Genomic DNA, 19,174 nt, shown 5'->3' on the forward strand with positions numbered 1-19,174 from the left:
ATGTTTAAAGAAGTATTGTTTCTTCTCTAAACATAGTGGCGTCTTCTAACACCTAACAAAGGTACTACCTTCATAAAATTAAGTGACTAATTACCTCTGAACTTTCAAGGAATTTCTTTTAATTGATAAACTAAATAAATATAAATGTTAAGTTTCACCTGGGTAATGTGCGTTAGTGCAAATAATTAACATTAAATGCCTCTAGGTGAGCTTTTTTGATAAGATACATTTTATTTAAGTATAATTTGAAATGGATATCGGCACGTATAATTATCCTCAACGATCAGACTTGGACTCTAGAATTCAGATTTTCGTCCACACAAGAATAAAATCCTAACACTTCTGGACTTCAATGGATTAATCTAGAGAATTATTTATACAAAGTGCTTTTATTAAATAGGCAAGAATCGAAAATTGAAGAGTAAACATATACAAGATTGTTACTGACAATTTGAAAAGTAATTATATTGAATTTTCTTAAGAGAAATAAATATTCAATTTAGAGCCGTTAATATGCTTCAGCCAGAAATATGTTGCTTATGCTTAATGAAACGAATATTATTAAGTGTTACAAAGGAATAGAATTATAATATTTACTTTATAGTTCAACTTTGAAAATTATAACATATATCCTGCTGTCTCTCCAATTATTGAAAATGTCCATAATTACATCCAATAAAAGTCAGATTTACGTGTGGGTTAAAATACTGATGATTTTTTGTACACCAAACTACTTCAAAGATATTACATTTTAAAATTATATTAATTACATAATATTGCATAATAGATCCTGTTGTGTATCAATAATAATGAAGAAAAATACTTGCTAATTTGTTAGCTAGTATTTTTCTATTTGATGTATTTTTAGGTTATAAACATATTTACTGAGATGCTCCATCCACAGTGGTCAATCCTTTTTGTGATATTTTGCAATAGTCCCGTTATTGATAGCAAACATGTCAGTGAAGGTGCTGATCTGGTAGATTTTCATATAGGATTAAACAGTCTTACATCAAATTTTCGAAATTATGAACAGGATTATGTAGGACACCTATCAGGCTTAGAGGTTGAATGCCCAGAGCATTGGGTTCTATTTCAACATTATTGTTATAAATTCATTAAATCACCTCGTAAATCTTATGTAGATTCAAGAATCCTTTGTCAAGTAAGTAAATCCAAAAATTAGAGGTGCAGATTTTATTATATTATGTCTTAAAATGTGTTAGGCCATGGCAGGTGAACAGGCAGAAAAAAATCCATCTGACTTAGTGTCCATTAGCAGCATTGAAGAGCACAGTTTTCTTGTACAGCATTTAAATCGATATGACCCTCAGCATCGTCGCTGGTATGTTGGAGCACATCAAACAGCCCCAAATTTATACATAAATCCTGATGGTACCCAATTGCCTCCTATGGAAAGTGCATTTATTAAGGAGAATGTTTTACCTGAAGGATATGACAGTAATTTCTTGGTTTATACATTTTCGGATAAGTCAATGCACTGGGGCTTACAGTCAGTAGATGGTAATGAATTACATCCATTTATTTGCAAAGCTAATGTAGCCTCTGTGGAAAGATTGCGAGCAGAGCAGCGAAACTTTGCTTATGGTACTGAAATATTTGACCCAGATAAGGTACCTCGAGGACCATATTTTGTGAAACAGCCAGCAGATGCTATTTTTGATATGTCAAAGAGAAGTTTGTACAATGATATTAGCTTATCGTGTTTAGCTGGAGGATATCCCACACCAACATACAAGTGGTATAGAGAAGAATATGAGAATGATGTCTTGGTACCCCGAGAAATAGATCCTTTAATGGATCGACGTTACACTATAACTGGAGGAACATTGATTATACATGATCCACAACAGAAACTCGACAGGACTACATATCACTGCAGAGCATCCAACAAATTTGGAACGATAATTTCCGAAAGTGTTAATATCAATTTCGGCTTCATTTTGGAGTTTGTGTTGAAAAGAAGTCCAGAGGTTGGTGATTTAAATTGGGGAAGAGCAATTTACTGCGATCCGCCTAACCATTTTCCTTCCGTCAAATACTCGTGGTCTAGAGAATATTTTCCAAATTTTGTTGAAGAAGATAGACGGGTATTTGTCTCTAACGATGGCGCTCTTTATTTTTCCGCCCTGGAAACCATCGATAGGGCGAATTATAGTTGTAGTATACAATCGGAATTCTCTGACTCGGGTAGAAACGGACCATTTTTTCCTTTACGCGTAAATCCGCATTGTAAGTATTTGATTAACAAGTTTATACCTGAGGATACAGTGTCTTCTGTCTCTTTTAGCAAATTATCAAACGCTAAAGTTTCCTAATAACTTTCCGAAGTCGTTTCCAGACACCCCGATAGCTGGAAAGGAAGTTCGATTAGAATGCGTCGCGTTTGGATAGTGAGTGCCTTTAATGTATTTGGCCTTCGGTATTATTTTAATGCGTCCTTTACATTTTCGTACATAGTCCTGTTCCAAGTTATAATTGGACCAGAAAAGGATCGATTGGATTTCCTAGAAATGCTTATTTTACTAGTTTTAATCGAGTCCTTATTATCCCATATGTTCGTGTGGAAGACGAAGGAGAGTATACATGTAGAGCATACAATGATAGGCAAAGTATTGAAAATTCAGTTATATTGAATATTCAAGCAGAACCGAACTTCACAATACCTTTAAGTGATAAACATATCGATAAAAAAGGCGAGTTGGTTTGGACCTGTGAAGCTTTTGGCATACCCGATGTTAACTACACTTTCTTTAAAGATGGGAAACAGTTGTGTGAGTGAATCTATTAACTCGACACATTTTCCAGGCCGGCATAATAAATCTGTGCATTTTATAGCTACTCTGAACTTAGATCCAGAGGACAGAGGACGTATAAACATTAAAGATAACGTCTTGACTATAAACTATCTAAACGACCAAAAAGATCCTGGAATGTATCAATGTGGTGCGTCCAATACGCTAAAAACACGGTATTCTTCGGCACAGCTGCGGGTATTGGCTTTTCCGCCGACTTTTAAGAAGAAGCCGCTCGAATCCGAGACATATGCAGCAGAGAACGGCAATGTTACAATGAAATGTCGACCAGAAGCGGCGCCGAAGCCGAGATTTGTTTGGAAAAAAGACGGGATAGAAATAGGACCTGGAGGACATCGAAGAATGTTCGAAAGTGGAAATCTACTTTTGAGCCCCGTTTCTAGAGACGATGAAGGAGTCTATTCGTGTACGGCAATTAATGAATTAGGGATGGCCGAGTCCAAGGGACGACTGATAGTTTTACGTAAGTTATCGATAATCGCGTAAACACTGATTATAAGGGGTGATTTTAGGAGAACCACGAATAGTGGAAAGTCCGGGACCCACAATTGTGACTGTAAATGGGCACAACCTAGACTTACAGTGCTATGCAATATCTGACGAAATGCTGGATATCGCTTACATCTGGACTCATAATGGGCTTCGCATTCTTGCTGATAAAATTTTCAATTCTGCTAATAAAATAGTAATGTAACGAATATAAAATAGTTACGCCAGTTTTCATCTCTTGTTTGCAGAAAATCGATGGCGGCTATTTACGAATAGCAAACTCTACGTTCTCCGACTCTGGGGATTATGAATGTCTAATAGAAAGCGCAGTTGGCGTGATATCGTCAAAGACCCGCGTCGTCGTTCAAGGTCCGCCGGGGCCACCGGGAGGCGTCCAAGTTATGTCTATGCAGAAGAATTCCTTCGTGCTGCAGTGGACTGATGGGGCCACACACGGAATGCCTGTTTACAGCTATTCTATTAGTGGCAGAACCAACTGGAACAATACTTGGGTAACGGTAGCATCCGGATTGAAAGGAAGAGAGATAGACAGGTTTATTTTAGACTCTTTCTTTAAAATTCATGTTGTTGCCAATATTATCCTTCTTTTCTAGATTCACCGGTCGAAAGGAGACCGATGTAGAAGTAAGTTTGACTCCTTGGTCAAATTACGAGTTTCGAATTCGCGCATGGAATGAATTGGGACAAGGGCCGTACTCGGCCCCAAGTCCAAAATATCATACGCTAAAAGATCGTCCCAGAATGGCACCAACGCAATTGGGAGGCGGTGGAGGAAAAATTGGCGATTTGACCATTACCTGGAAATCCTTGACGCCCGAAGAACAACACGCTCCCGGTATCCATTATAAAATTTTTTGGAAAAGATATAACGATCAGTTGGAGTTCCAAAGTGAGATACTAAAAGAATTCGGCAGCATCAATAAAGCAGTTGTTCAGATCGAACCGAAATTTTATTACACGAAATACTTGGTGAAAGTTCAGGCGATAAACGAAATAGGTCCTGGGCCGGTTAGTGCTGAAGCTTTGATATTCTCTGCAGAGGATATGCCACAAGTGGCTCCACAACTCGTGCTCGCCAAATCTTATAATTCGACCGGTAAGTGCACGCGTAATGTGCTTACGTAATGTGTATTTGCTTCATTGAATTTGTAGCTTTGAACGTGTCGTGGGAGCCGATTGAAGAAATTAGGGAGAAGATAAAAGGAAAATTGATCGGCCACAGGATAAAATATTGGAGAAAGGATACGCGCGAAGAAGATAGCGTTTATTATTTGTCTAGAACAACGAGACCGTGGGCGCTAATTGTAGGTCTTCAACCCGACACGTATTACTTCGTCAAATGCATGGCCTATAACGGTGCAGGCGAAGGACCAGAAAGCGAAAGATATTTGGGTAGATTGAGTAACGCAATGAATTAAATTTGTCAAACATTTGTTGAACTTATAGAGCGAACATTTAGGAAAGCACCTCAGAAACCGCCGTCCTCTGTTAGAGTGTACGGAATTAACCCGTCGACTATAAATGTTCAGTGGCGGTACGTTCAGCCATCGTTAGAAGAGGAACCGTTGCAAGGCTATAAGGCAAGTGCATTTTATGGTTTTCTTAGAGGTAATTCGGCGTATACATATATTTAGATTCGAATATGGGAGTTTGATCAAGATTTGAGCACGGCAAATGACACGATTGTACCATTTGGAGGACACTTAGAGGGATACGTTGACGGACTTTCGCCTGGAAAAACTTATAGAATGAGAGTCCTGGCGTATTCAAATGGTGGAGACGGCCGAATGAGTTCACCAGAACTCCTCTTCCAAATGGGTAAATAGAAGTTTTGTTAGTCTTCTTTTTTAATATCATTCAATTTTACTATAAACGATTACAGGAAATCCTCAATACTTTCGCAGTTCGTCGTTTCGCGAAAGCAGTTCAGCTACTTGGTTAAAAGTCCTCGTCGCTAGCTTAAATAGCGTAGTATTATATCGCATTTTGTAATTACTGCCATTTCGTCGTTATTGCAACAATCATATCATTTTCAAAGATGAGAAAGATATTATTTTTTCAAATTCGTAAGAAATACTTGTCAATACTAATAATTCAGATTAATATTGTGTTAAATTTCAAAAACCTGGAAAATATTAAATCCGTCCAGTTTAGTGATATAGTGTTTTGTTAAAAGTAAGTGCACTTAAATTCGTACAAACAAGCCATGATTTACGCATAATAATAAGTATTAGTAAAAAATCATTTCATAAAATTGAAATTAAATAAGTTAGTAATCATATGTGAATATAGTCCGTTCTTTTGGAGAAATTTTGTCAATTTGGTAAGAAATCACTCGGTCAAATGCCGTTTGCATTTAGACGGTGGTACAAAAAATTACTAACGTATTTTTCCTAGATTCAATTTTATTGAAAAAACAATAGTTTTTTAATATTTACTCTAGTTTGTAAGAACTTGAATTCAATCGAATCTGAACCTTATCCATACATCTGACGTAATACATCAATAAATAAGCACAAATAAAAAATACCGCATCTATAAGATTGACTTTGTGTTTCCGTGATACTTAAGTAAGGTACCTAGACTTATTTGTTAGGAAGTTACAAGGACATTTCCACATATAAAATTATCTAGTTATACTAGTTATGATTTTTTAAAATGTTTTTTAAATAATAGGATTGTTTAAATTGAATCGATATATTATCGAATATTTTCTGCTAGAAATAGCCGAAGATTGGAATTTTTAGGAAAGTTAGATTTTGCAAGCAAATCTGACGGCAATATCATCGGTAGGAATCGATTATTACAGATAGATCAAGAATGAAATCCCCTTACCAATAAAATCAGTCAGTACATAGGTAGATAACGAGTCCTTTTACTTTAAACGTAGAATAATATATTTTATATTTTTTTACTGAGAATAGAAATACAATGTAATATAAAACGTTTATAATATATTTTAATCCTATTTTTAAACTAATTTTTGTGTAGCTACATATTGTTACTTTCAGTTATACACTCAATAATCCTGCATGCACCTTAATAGAAAGTTCTCGAGCATATGTTCAGAAAAATATCGTCAAGTTTATTGACATCTATGCATGCGTACTTTTGCAACGAAATATTGGAACCCTTCATTATAGAGTTTTCCGCTGTGGTGAGAGGCGATAAGGTAGGACTTTTCCGTCTCGACCTTCAACATTTTCTGACCTAACCATCAGTGTAGTTTAGCGAGTTGCAAATATAAAAATTCGTTTTCATTATTTCATTACCAACCCATTCCAAGAAAAATAAAAAATATATAGAGCTATAACTCTTTCGCAGCTTTTCCTTCGATTCATACAGTGAATGCATCAGAAATGTCTTAAACTCTTGTTTTTGTCATTTTAAATATGTTTAACGAGTGGGAAATTTTCCATTACAGTACCTACAATTTAGATGATTTTCATTAAATCCGGGATGACTTTTTCAAGTTTGAAGTAAGTCGAAAAGGCAAGAACTAGTGTACTAATAATCGATGATCTATCTAAAAATCAAGTATGCATTAAAAATACGAGAAAAGTGCACGAATTCATTATTGGCACTCACGCAATATTATTTTCACATATACGATTCATTAAGAAAAGGTAAAATTGGTAAAATCATAACACTAAGTTTCCATTTGGAATTTGAACAATTATGAAACGATTAGGTTTTATAACAATTCATTGAACTACATCATTATGACTCAAACGTGAAGTGGAAATCAGAAAGCGGACAGCACTGGGAAATGTAAAAAATTAAAATCACAAGCACATACGTCTCTATCGCGATGCGATTTTTTCCAGTTCTACATTTGATAACATTACAATAAACTTACCGAAATTAAACATAAAAAAAATCCGAATAATAAAAATACTTCTTGAATCAACTGCCACTATTGTGCGTGCGTGTGTATGCTTCATTTCTGAGATACAGGGTATTGAATTTCTCGAATGTGCGCACAGAGCAGGTGCGTTGGGATTTTACCCAAAAATAGTAACACCTAAAAGATTTTTTGCACTTTTAAATTATACCAAATAAAAACCAACTTATCCTTACGAATCGTTCAATTGACATTTTATTTATCCTAATAAAAACGAATTCAAACCAAAATAGGTATTTTTCTCCTTCGTCCGAAGGAATGCCATGATGGCGGTACCGGACGAGAAGTGCGAAGAAGAGGGGAGGTTTTTTAGTGGGTAGGCGTCTTCTTTCTTCTCAGGAAGAGGAAGATGAATCCCACATAACCCGATCGCCAGACCACCAGATCGGGTACCTATGAAGGTTTTTCCTCCCCGCCAACAAAAAAAAAAAAAAAAGGTATTTTTCTCCTTAGGTTCTGGCTAATACAGTTAAAATCAAATCAAACCCAAATAACTTACCGACGCCACCCAAAAATGAACTTTTCAAGACCACCAAGATCAAGAAAAACTAGTTTATATGTAATTGAAAACAATGGACTCATTATTTATCGAGCCATTCGCGTTTGTCAAAAAAACTGATTAAATCCGATTTAGCCGACTTTTCAAATTGCTCATGTCAGATATTATTTTAAGGATGAATTCTCACATAACGTGAAACTGCGTCGGGTAGAAATTCTACGAAATTTTATATATATATATATATATATATATATATATGAATGTGTCCTAATTTTAAAGATATCTTGTTAAATAAGGTTTGCAAGTAATAAAATGATTAAGAAAATGCTTCAACGATCTATATGTTTGAAAGCATTTTTTATCAATATGCACCGTATTATGAGTATCGTTTTGTATCAAGTTTGGTTGAGCTCGGCTCAAACAAGAAACTCGGTTAAATCATTTTTTCCCGGTCTAATATATGAAAATGTCTTAATTATTCATACCCCTATCTGTACAACTCGTGAAGTTCTTAAGTTATTTAACGCTGCCATACAAATAATTTTGAGGAAAATTTTTTGCACAATTTTCTTATTAAAATTACCGATATAACTGGTTTTAGGACAATATCAATGTTTTAGGATAATATAATGTTAACCCAAGTTTCAAATGGTTCAGTTAACAAAACATCTGCATGTAGGTATGCGGGTATCGATTCTCAAATGTAATTAATCTGGACAATACCTACCTGTTTAAAACGCCAGGACTATATTTTAGTTAAAATTGAAATTAATAATACACCCACTCTATAATAATAAATCTACATAATTGCACCAGTTGGAAAAACAAATGCTAAAAAAATGTTGGTCCTACTTCCAGTAAGCTATTGACTTGACATAAATATAAGAAGTAAATTTCCCTACACAGCGAAGCGATAGGCGAAGTTCCATCCCCGTATTACTACCCCCAATGAGCGGCGCTGTACACTCGTTAAGGGTGGAGTTATTTTAAACCGCAGCCCCTATGGTATCCATGGAAACCATCCCAACTTCCAAATGATTATTCAGTTTCACTCACATGATCCTTCTAAACAAAGCTTTAGATTATCGCGGTAATCATGGATAAATTAACTCAATTCGTGTCAAAATCTTTCGAAGCAAACAACAATTCCGGAGTGCAATGTTTAAATTTGTCGATTGATGCTACAGGAAATAGTTCTCCTAAAGTTAAATCTGAAAGAGAATACATCGAAAAACATGGGAAAAAGCCGAAAAATTGGCTTATATCGGATTCTGATAAAGGACCTTCGCCAAATCACGGTTGCATCGACCTACGACTGATTCCCAATAATTTAAGAAACAATGACATTAATAGTGGGGATATAACGTCAGACCATCAAGAAAAACTGTGTGATGTCGATATTGGGAATGAACATCATGACCACTCAAAATCGCGTCCTCAATTTGATTCCGACAATCGCGAGGAAGACAACAGCCACGAGAATACCACATGTGATACTAACAATAGCAGCAATAAGATTTGTAAGTCAAATTAATTACCTTTACTATTGCACTTGTGATTAATATTTAATGTTTTAAATTGATTTGAGTGATTTCTCCTTTTTGTCTTGAGATTTGACCAGGTCAAGAAGAGCATTTCCGGAACCATTCTGAATTTTTCCAATCTAGCTCTAATGGTTAATGAGATTCCCATGATAGTTCCTTTTCTCGGACAAGGCAATAGCGAGTTTATTACTGAAGTTTGTAAAAAATTAATATCAGAATTTATAAAGATGTCAACTTGATTTTTTAATGGAATACCTTGGACCTATATTATTATTTTTAGCGTATTTAAACAGCCGGAAAAATTCTTTTTCAACGATCTAATATGCAGATGTCTAATCTAAAGTTGTATGGGAGGTTATTCAAAAATTTTGATGCACAGTTTTGATTTTTAGAACAAGAATAGCTATATAATATTAGAATATCCACAGGGTGTTATTTCTTTTAGCGTTTTATCTCCTTTTACCGCTCAAAAAATGTTTGAGTTATCCATAGTTTCTAATTAACAATTTGAATATTGTTTTAATTTAAAACTTTTTCCTTTTTTACATTTCTTCTCTATCGGTCATCTTTTTCCAGTTAATATACATATTTATCATTTTCAATATGAAATGCATAGGTAATGTCCACTTTTTTTATTTACGACATACCCCTTCACTGAAATTCCTCCATATAATGGAAAAACTACTCTTGGGGAATCTAAACATTGCAAATTTATTGAAGGTAAATTGATTATGATATCATCAACCGTTCTGATAGAAGTTAGATTCAAAAAAAAACTTTTTGCTGGGAATAATTCATGAAGTTTTCTCAAAACATTACAATCGAAACTGTTATTTAATGATAATAACGTAGATTTAAAGTCCCTGAACCGTCAGCATTACAGTTGTCTTCAACCTCCATAGGCTCTGGACCAAACACGTGCAATAATTGGTCTTCATAATCTCAAGAGAACTCTTCAAAACTCGATTGCTCTTTCGACAATATACAGGATTTTAATTTTCCTGAAACATTTTGACCAATTCCTTAACACAACTTCCATTAAGTAGATTCTGCAGCAGGTTCAACTTCTCCAGTCCACACTGAACTGCACTACCATTTTTTCTGTTATGAGAAGCTTCTTCAATTGAGTCAATTAATGTATATAAAAATAACGTATGTTTTTACTTTAAATTAAAAAAATCTACATTGATAAAGGTTGAAGAAAAAACGTATTTTGATCTAGCTTTTGTTAACATAGAACATGTCCTAGACCTGCATAAACCTTTGATTTGAGTTTTGTCATTTGCCTTAAGTTTATGTTAATCCACAAAAAATGTAAATATAATTCAGTCATAGTCTATAAAAATTTTATTGAAACCCCATGATCATTCACTGCATTCTACGATGGAGATATCAAAAAATCTTTTATACGAAAATTGTTGAAAATTTTTCAAACTACAAAGTTTTGAAGAGAAAAAATATGTTCCTGGGGAAAATGTTCTTTTGCCGTCGCGACGCCAAGCGTCGCTTCCAAAATTCTAAAGTAGCCAACTGGATTTTTTATGATCAGTTAATGAACACTGAACTTGGTGCGCGACAGTAAATGTAACATATCCCCAAACGTATTTTTTGATTTCACTTACATTAGTGTCTCTTCTGTTTTTGATAGTAACAGTACCGGCCAAGAAATGCGATAGGTATACTATTGCCTATTTGTAAAAGTAGGTGTAACAATATAAGTACCAACTCACAAATTTATGCTTCGCATATTTAACCACATACATACGATAAAAGTTTAACATCGCTTTTAATTTATACATTACATTAACAAAATTAAATTAATCTGCGCTCCACTCTAAGATGTATATTGCTCCGTAGGTTGCAGGGGTATTAAATTCAGCTCTCTGGTGCGCTTAATTCCTCTCAAGGGATGGATTCTTACTTATTCCTTGTTTTGCAGTTTTAATTCGAATATTTCAACTCGTATTTAGTGTTTAAACAGTGTATTTTATAATAGTATGTCATTACTCAGAAGGGTGAAAATATTTGTTCAAAAGACGTGAAAGCTTATAAATTGAACAAGGAAACTTAGTTTGCAACAGAGTTGCATGCAAGATTGTAACAGGCTTTCGATGGAATTTTTATTGAATGTTTCTGGCACAACCCATCAAGAAATCGTCAGTTCAAAAAGGCCATCCAGATCATCTCGACAAATAATGAAAATGAAGACATCCTGTATATATACGTACCTCGTATACGAGTACCTCTATTACATATGCATACATATGGAGAAACTATGACCACCAAGGAAACGGCAAATCTAAATAAATCGTGACAAAGCATTTCGGTCGTTTACAACACGCATCCAATTCCAATGCAGGAGTTTTATTAGATTAACATTGATCTCGACACTTTTTGATACTTCTAGTGTGTCGTGTCCGCAGTAGATTTTATGTTATTACACGATTTAAATTTGATCCGCTTAATTCTATACCATTAGTCCAAAAACGTAAAGCTGTAATTCCTTTCCGTATAACAATGTTTATTTATTTATTTTCAAATCCATTCACCTATACCGTAGGCCCTAATTAAGATTATGACAATCATTATGATATTAAGGTTGACATTTAAATATTTAAGTCAAATCAAATCAGAACCGCAGAAAATTATTTCTCGGGTGGGAACAACATTGCAAAATAGTTTAATAGAATTTTTAATAAAATTTCTTGCCTTAAAAACGGCAATTTTCCATTTGTAAATAAAACAAATAGATTCTTAGTAATTAATTAGATTAGTTAAATACGACATAAAGTGAATGTTTTTATACAACTTTTCTACGTCCAGATACTTTCAAGACGAGCTATATTATGACTGTATTTCTCCAACAAAGTAACTGCGAACAAAATTAAATTAATGCCGCCCCAAGATTTGTGAAACACCTATAAAGAGTTATCTCAGATTGGAAACTGGTGTTATTCCTTAGAGATAAGTTAATGGCATGACGTTAATTAATACATTTTAAAGGGCTTTCAATTACATGAACGCAGTGATAATTTTTTTATTAGTTTGACAATTTTGGTCGGCATGAGTAAGTGCACGTTTTCATAACATGCACAATTGATAGGTGCTTACTCTCTAGAGAAAATTACAATAGAAATAATAATATTTGAAAATACAGTTAACACTGATCTATAGGTATCTATGCACCTTTAATGATTTCTTTGTAACGTCCCTGGTTTTAATTTATCATTATGAAAATGCCAATTGGGTAAGAAAAAGCAATTAGTTAATTGGTGTTTATGGATGGAATTTGAAATTAATTTCAGTTAAACCGAAGTTAAGTAATGCGAAAAATGAAGTTTTCAATTTGAAATATTCTAATAATGGTTTTTTTATGGTTATTAGTATGGATATATCAGTATTTTTTAATGATCGATATCGTATTGCTTAATAAAAAGTAAATTGTGAATACCTATCAATTTTATTTTGTTAATTTTAGATTTAATAGATTCAAAAGAAGATGTAAAGGTAGATGGATCGGATTCTCCCTCGAGGCATCCTTCACCAGTACAAAATTCTACAAAATCGAGTAATAACAAACAGCGCAGATCTCGAACAAACTTTACGTTGGAGCAATTGAACGAATTGGAACGATTATTTGACGAAACACACTATCCCGACGCCTTCATGAGAGAAGAATTAAGTCAACGATTGGGTCTCAGCGAGGCGCGAGTACAAGTAAGTAATCCGTTTATTCGTTTTATTAATAATTTATTTCGTTCTATTCTTTGTTTAAAGTGTGTTGTTGTAATTGATGCAATAATTTCGCGTTCATTATTGAATTCTTATACTATATGATGAAAACTGGTCCTTTTGTAAAATGTGCACATCAATCGGTTTCACCCCACGGTTTCGTTAAATTAGCGCAAAACACTTAGTATCATTTTATTAAGTGGTTTGCTCTAAGGGCTGCGTAAGTGTCCGGCGAAGCCATTTCGTTCAGACGAATGGTTTTCGAAATCAATCTCTTTTAATGCTCCCCTAATGCCGTTAATCTACTCACTTAATCGGTAGTTTGTGCTTAGTATCCACTCGGCATCGATTTAGTATCGGTCATAAGTGTTAATTAACAATTACATACCTTATTACACTAAGCAATGTTATCTATATGGAACTCATACTTTGAGAAAGAACTCTTAATTTATTCATTGCTATACGGCACGAGAATACTAAGTTGAATTTTAAATCCGACGTAGGTACTTAATGGGTGAGCATTTAGCATACCCTCGGGCTTCTACGAGTTCATTTTCGATTTAGTAATATTATCAGAACCTCGTATAAAACATGTAAGTTAACATAAATTGGCCTTGTGATTACTTTTCGGATGGGATCTCATCTAACACTGCCTTGGTAGCCACTGTACTGAATAATAATTTTATTTAATTTTCACCTGTTCTACTTATACAGGGCCGAGATTCAGCATAAATACAGGGTGTCCCGTTAAGGATGTGTTTTCACTTAGTGTAGTGAAGAACTGCAAATAACAACCTCATAGGACTTTTGGAAATGTACATCAAAACAAATGAAATTCTAACTAAACGCAACCGGGATTCAATTGTTTCGATCACAATGTTTGCATCAAAAACCTCTTTGAATGTACGTACATATATGATCGTGTGGCCAATTGCGACTAGCATTTGAAACATATAATATAATTATCTCGAACGATGATTGGCCACCGAGAGCACTTTACTTCGCAAAGCCGCAAATCGAGCCGGGAACTGCGTGATGCAGACCAGTTCCGTCATTTTTATATTTTCATTGTGTTCTTCATTTTGTATCTATCTGATCGATAATATCGACTAGGGTTTAGTTTTGCAATATACTTAATTCCTTGGAATTATTTCCGATGTATTTAACGTCGTTTACTATAGTGCCTAACATATTAATAACGATTGGAAAACGGAGATACATGTGATGGAATCGGGCTTGGAAGTTGTTTCAATATTTGAAGGTGAGTATATCTAGTACGCAGATAGTGTTCACATAATGGTTTGTTTATATCTTATTGTTTTCAGTTGTAAGAAAACACCTTCAACCACATCAAAAGTATCTTTTTCAAATTCTCGGTGCTGTAACCGGAGTTTTTACTCCCGTGTGTCACATTCTAAATAATTACTGATTAAATACTTTAAAATTACAATGGTGTATTATTATTTCGTAATAGGATACACAACTTGCACATGGACTACTATTTGTTATTGCATATTTTACCATTTAATATAGATATTTCAGAAGATCGACATTTACTCAGCTTGGAGTGCCAAACATAACTAATTTTACGTCATACGTACTGCTTTGTAGTAGTAACAAAAACTCGTAGTTCAAATTGGCGTCTATTTAACTAGTACGCGTTTCATTTACGACAAATTTTTCTGACCAGTTACACCTACGATATAGTGCCGTTCGAAAAACACACTTTATGACGCTCCCCTTTTTTGGGATACCCTGTATAGATCTCCCTAATTTTAAAATGTACAGTCGTAACTTTAACCTTATATGCGTCCTTAAATTTGAATTTTCCTATTTAATAACACACTCGTAGCAGCCCGAAAAATATTGTCATTTTGTTCACTGTACATTGTTTTATAGGTATGGTTCCAAAATCGGAGAGCAAAGTGCAGAAAACACGAAAATCAGATTCAAAAAGGTCAGTTTACTTAACCACTGGATTTATTAAATTACTTAAAACCAGGTGTATATTTTTTCTTTAACCAAAGTGGTCCGCCAGATTTTTCGAATTCCTAATTCAGGGTTCATGTCACGATGGGAATATCGAGAGTGCTAGTACGTTGGTACTGGAAAGTGCAGTAGGTACACTTATTTGAAAATTAACCTATTGTGTTTTTTATAAACGTGAATGCACACAATTAATTTTTTTCCGAACATGTTACGTTGGAAGCGTTTTTAAATAACACCATCAATACATATTCCTTGTCTACTTATGTTCTATATCTATGTTAAAAACTCACACGCATTCGTATATCTTAACGCTTTCTTTTTAATACACGATTGTATTACAGTCGGTCAATTTTTATATTGTCATGTTACAACACGCTTACTCAACGGACAATAATCGGTTATAAGTATCAAAGGTTAAAAGTCAAACTAAGACGGTTTTATACGAACCCTTCATTTAAAAAACAAACATTAACCAGCACACAAAATAAGAAAATGATAGATTTTTTGTCTCCTTAACATTTCTTAGGTATTTTAATATGTGTATTTCAAATAATGTTTATTTGTAAAATCGTGTTATTTTGCGACATTCTACAACCCCTTACGAAATCGCAGGTCAAAACCGAAAAACACTTATATATGCTTTTGGACAATTAACAATAACCTCATTAATACTCCTTTTGATTTAATTAGCACACAAATCAAGATCATTCTAGTACTAAAAATTAACAAATAATAATAACAAAAAAAGTCAGTTATCCGCATTCCATATCCTGCATCCTTATACATATATAAATAAACCAAATGTTTATGCTCTCCAAAAAAATCTGCGGTGCATAATCGAATTTATATAGAGAAGTGGATCTAAAAAAATACCGCTAAGGCGAGAGTTTTCAATCAAATAAAATAATTCCCCTAGAGTGCAATTTTCCAACATTCAGTCATTCAAATGGCAAGCCTAAAAAGACCTGCTTGGCCGGGGTTGTATGGCCCCTGGTGGCTACTAAATTATACTTACTGCCTCTTGCTTCATTCATCGCTTTCAAGGGCGGCACATTCTTTTATCACCAAGTAGGTAGATATAAACTACAAAATCGTATTAATTATAGCAAATCTGTATGTATGTAAATCGAATCGACATTTTTTTAAAATCAATTTTAAATGTGCATATAAGACTGCTTTGACCATTCCCGTAGAGAAATGAAAAGCTAACGAAACAAGAAGTTTTTGTAATTCGTTTGATCAAAATTTTGCATATAAAAAGAAATTAAATTATTCAGGATTACTACTCCCTGTAAGAAATGATTAACTAATGGGATTATTTGTGCAGCGTTGACTAAAGGCAACCCCGCCTATGGATATTTAGAGATTTAGCCTCTCCCCAATTCAGACCGAACCAAGCACATTCACAAATTACATTTACAAATAGGGGGTTAACTCAGGTTTATTCATTTCGAATATGAACTAAACATGTTACCTATTTATTCATTGCTAGACTCTCTATACAGGGTGTCCCAAATTTTCTAGTCTAGCCATTAACTCGAAACTCGATTATTAACTCAACTACACAGGTGGATTTTATTTAAAATGTTACTTCAAAAAAGTTTTATAGATTTAAGCACTTTGATGAAATACAGGACTTACAACGGGTATTGAAAATTCGTAATTTTCGTTTCCTCAAAATTTCTGCGAAACCTGTACAGTTGGAGCCGCTCTGTTTTCGCCATTATGTTACAAATATTGTTGCTTAGAACTTCACTCCTTTTCACCGATGCCGCCAAATCTTGGACACACTGTATAGGGTGTTCCATTTAAGAATATATAAGTAAGCAAAAAACGCTAAAAATATCTTAAACTTTACGCATTTGAAAAACGGAGAAGGTTTTTCTGCCACGATACGTTTGTAAGCAATACCTATCCGACGAAGAATAAGTCCTGTTAATGTAAAGTGAGTTACCTTATATATCCGACATAGATATTTAATATATTCGAAGAGTATGTCTATACTTTTCCAATCCATCTCTCCATTTAAACAGTTATGAGATGAGGGCCCATTATGTGTACTGCACGGTATAATGCTTATGTTATAGGAATGATGCTGAATAATAGAAACTCTTCTCCGAACACTCCATTAGAACCTTGCAGAGTAATACCGTACATGAACGTTCCTGCGCTTAGAGGGATGTCACTCGGACCTGCTTCACTTGGACTTGCAAACTACGAACGACTCTCTTCTACATCATTTAGCCAACAAAGTACTGCATTTTCCACTATTAATTCCGCATTCATAACTGCAGCACAACAAGTAAGTATTTAGTTTTCGAACATGTAATAAATGTGAGGATATAATACAGTTTAAAACATTCCAGTACGCAGCAGCTGTAGCTGTAGGAACTCCACCCGGAAGTATTTTATGCACTCAGTACCCCCTGGAATTTGCAGCATTAGCAGTTGCCCACAAAAATTCTAGCATCGCAGATTTAAGATTAAAAGCGAAAAAACACGCAGAGGCGCTTGGGCTTTCGGCCGGAGAAACGTCTCAAAATTAATTTGTTTTCTATAGGTTTTCAGTATTTAATTTTTTTCATATCGAAAACGCAAAAGAGCAGTTCAATGTGTTAAAATAATAAGGTCAGTGTTTCAAAACGGTAAGTAGATACTTTATTAACCGAATGTAACTACAGATTTTGATGTTGCGAAGAATTGAACTCATTTACTTTTCGACGGACATAATTTTAATCATGTAATGTTTCGGTTTGATATCCAGCAAATATAGTTTGAAAATGTGTAGTTGAAATTATTGCCCTAACCCAGACAGAAGATGTTAAATTTTAAAACTTTTTTTAGGTCCTAGATATTTTGCGATAATTAGTTAATATTAGGAATATAGGCGGTATTTTTCTTAGGACCTCCTTTTGACTGAAACCATCTCCCCACTCCCCTTTATCTCCCTTTTTGGTGAAATTGTCAATATTCATTAACCATTTACTAAAATGGAACTATTGAAGGTAACTACGCTTATTACTTCCAGTTTTAATAAGTAAACTGTACACAATTCTTAAATTATATACGTAACTACGTTAAATGATATACAAGATCAGTCAATAACGAAAAAGTCCCCCTTACATTTATTTTAAATTCACAAATCAAAGCTTTATATAGCTGACCCTTGTTTGTAAAGCCACAAAGCGCCACTAATGCAATTATATCCAATCAGCGAAAGCAAGAAAACCTAATCACTTATGACACTGCAAACGGGGGTTCTAACTTAATAAATGTTGAATCTATATCGCTATGTCAGTTTCTATCGATGTAAGTGTACGTATGTGTGTACTGATATACTCGTATGAAAGATATCTTCGGATTTCGTTTTAGATAAAGAAAATTTCCCGAAATCGAAGGTATACATGATGTATTAAATTCGCGTGCATATGTACATTTGGAAGGCTATTCCTCAGATTAGAATAATAAGATTCTATTTAATCACGAAGTCACAAACGTTTCGAAATCGTCTTATCTCTGTAGTGTTTGCGACTTTTGTTCACATAAATAAATAATCTATTTTATTCTAATGCTTAAAAAAACTAAGGAACACCCTCCCAAAAAATTCATATGCACGATCCTTTCTGGCACCCCGCATACTTACTCACCCACAATAAAAAAAGACAAATACACTCTTTAGGAAGACAATCCATCATTGATGAGAATGTAAAAATCATCCACAAACAAGCGTGGACTTCTGTCTATAGTAAGATTTGGGAATGAGTTATAGGTATAGTAAGAGACTTCAGGTATTTTTTCGTGAGGAAAGAAAAAAAAAAGAAGACTCATCATCAGTACACAAGTACCATATAAATACCAAAGGGGTACTTGTCATACGGAATCAGAACAAACGCGCCTGTGGAACATTTAGTCGTCTGCAAAACGTATTAAATAAATAAAATGGTAATTTTGTAGGTTGCAAAAATGTTATTACATAATGGGTTAAAACAGAACATTATAGATCGTTAGAACATTTACTTGTTTAGATTCGTTTACTCTGCTCTGAAAAACGAAGACGAAACGGTTCAAATTTTCGACGCAAAAACGAAGACGTTTGATTGGTCGGATTCCGCGCAGCTTGACACAAGCCTACGTCTAAATTTCGTTGACTTATCCGACA

General features: G+C 34.3%; 2 protein-coding genes and 1 long non-coding RNA gene across 3 annotated transcripts; all 3 read left to right on the forward strand.

Annotated features, from left to right (window-relative positions):
* The first annotated feature begins 28 nt into the window (after nucleotides 1-28).
* Cont (Contactin) lies at nucleotides 29-6,304 on the forward strand. The gene is made up of 13 exons (XM_066302228.1): nucleotides 29-205; nucleotides 869-1,165; nucleotides 1,227-2,253; nucleotides 2,312-2,414; nucleotides 2,482-2,795; nucleotides 2,860-3,300; nucleotides 3,350-3,522; nucleotides 3,575-3,879; nucleotides 3,941-4,443; nucleotides 4,500-4,739; nucleotides 4,794-4,927; nucleotides 4,982-5,165; nucleotides 5,230-6,304. Exons 2-13 carry the CDS (start codon nucleotides 890-892, stop codon nucleotides 5,337-5,339), a joined length of 3,810 nt encoding a protein of 1,269 aa, XP_066158325.1. The 5' UTR covers nucleotides 29-205; nucleotides 869-889; the 3' UTR covers nucleotides 5,340-6,304.
* A 2,515-nt stretch (nucleotides 6,305-8,819) lies between these two features.
* On the forward strand, nucleotides 8,820-17,800 carry LOC136350491 (short stature homeobox protein). Its single transcript, XM_066302239.1, has 5 exons — nucleotides 8,820-9,270; nucleotides 12,773-13,011; nucleotides 14,926-14,983; nucleotides 17,103-17,317; nucleotides 17,382-17,800. The coding sequence occupies exons 1-5, from the start codon at nucleotides 8,847-8,849 to the stop codon at nucleotides 17,559-17,561; spliced, it is 1,116 nt and encodes a 371-aa protein (XP_066158336.1). The 5' UTR covers nucleotides 8,820-8,846; the 3' UTR covers nucleotides 17,562-17,800.
* LOC136350495 (uncharacterized) lies at nucleotides 13,793-14,476 on the forward strand. Its single transcript, XR_010734163.1, has 2 exons — nucleotides 13,793-14,287; nucleotides 14,352-14,476. It is a non-coding gene; the product is annotated as an uncharacterized lncRNA (long non-coding RNA).
* Nucleotides 17,801-19,174: the final 1,374 nt, after the last annotated feature.

Source organism: Euwallacea fornicatus, chromosome 3 (assembly GCF_040115645.1).
Source record: "Euwallacea fornicatus isolate EFF26 chromosome 3, ASM4011564v1, whole genome shotgun sequence".
Lineage (NCBI taxonomy): Eukaryota > Metazoa > Arthropoda > Insecta > Coleoptera > Curculionidae > Euwallacea > Euwallacea fornicatus.

Excerpts from the sequence above, each read along its gene's own strand:
- Cont (XM_066302228.1), top strand. The coding sequence starts at position 890 with ATGCTCCATCCACAGTGGTCAATCCTTTTTGTGATATTTTGCAATAGT. Across the intron at positions 2,254-2,311 it reads TTTACGCGTAAATCCGCATT|CAAATTATCAAACGCTAAAG; the intron begins GTAAGTATTTGA and ends TGTCTCTTTTAG. Across the intron at positions 3,523-3,574 it reads TCAATTCTGCTAATAAAATA|AAAATCGATGGCGGCTATTT; the intron begins GTAATGTAACGA and ends TCTTGTTTGCAG.
- LOC136350491 (XM_066302239.1), top strand. The coding sequence starts at position 8,847 with ATGGATAAATTAACTCAATTCGTGTCAAAATCTTTCGAAGCAAACAAC. Across the intron at positions 9,271-12,772 it reads CAATAGCAGCAATAAGATTT|ATTTAATAGATTCAAAAGAA; the intron begins GTAAGTCAAATT and ends TGTTAATTTTAG. Across the intron at positions 17,318-17,381 it reads TCATAACTGCAGCACAACAA|TACGCAGCAGCTGTAGCTGT; the intron begins GTAAGTATTTAG and ends AAAACATTCCAG.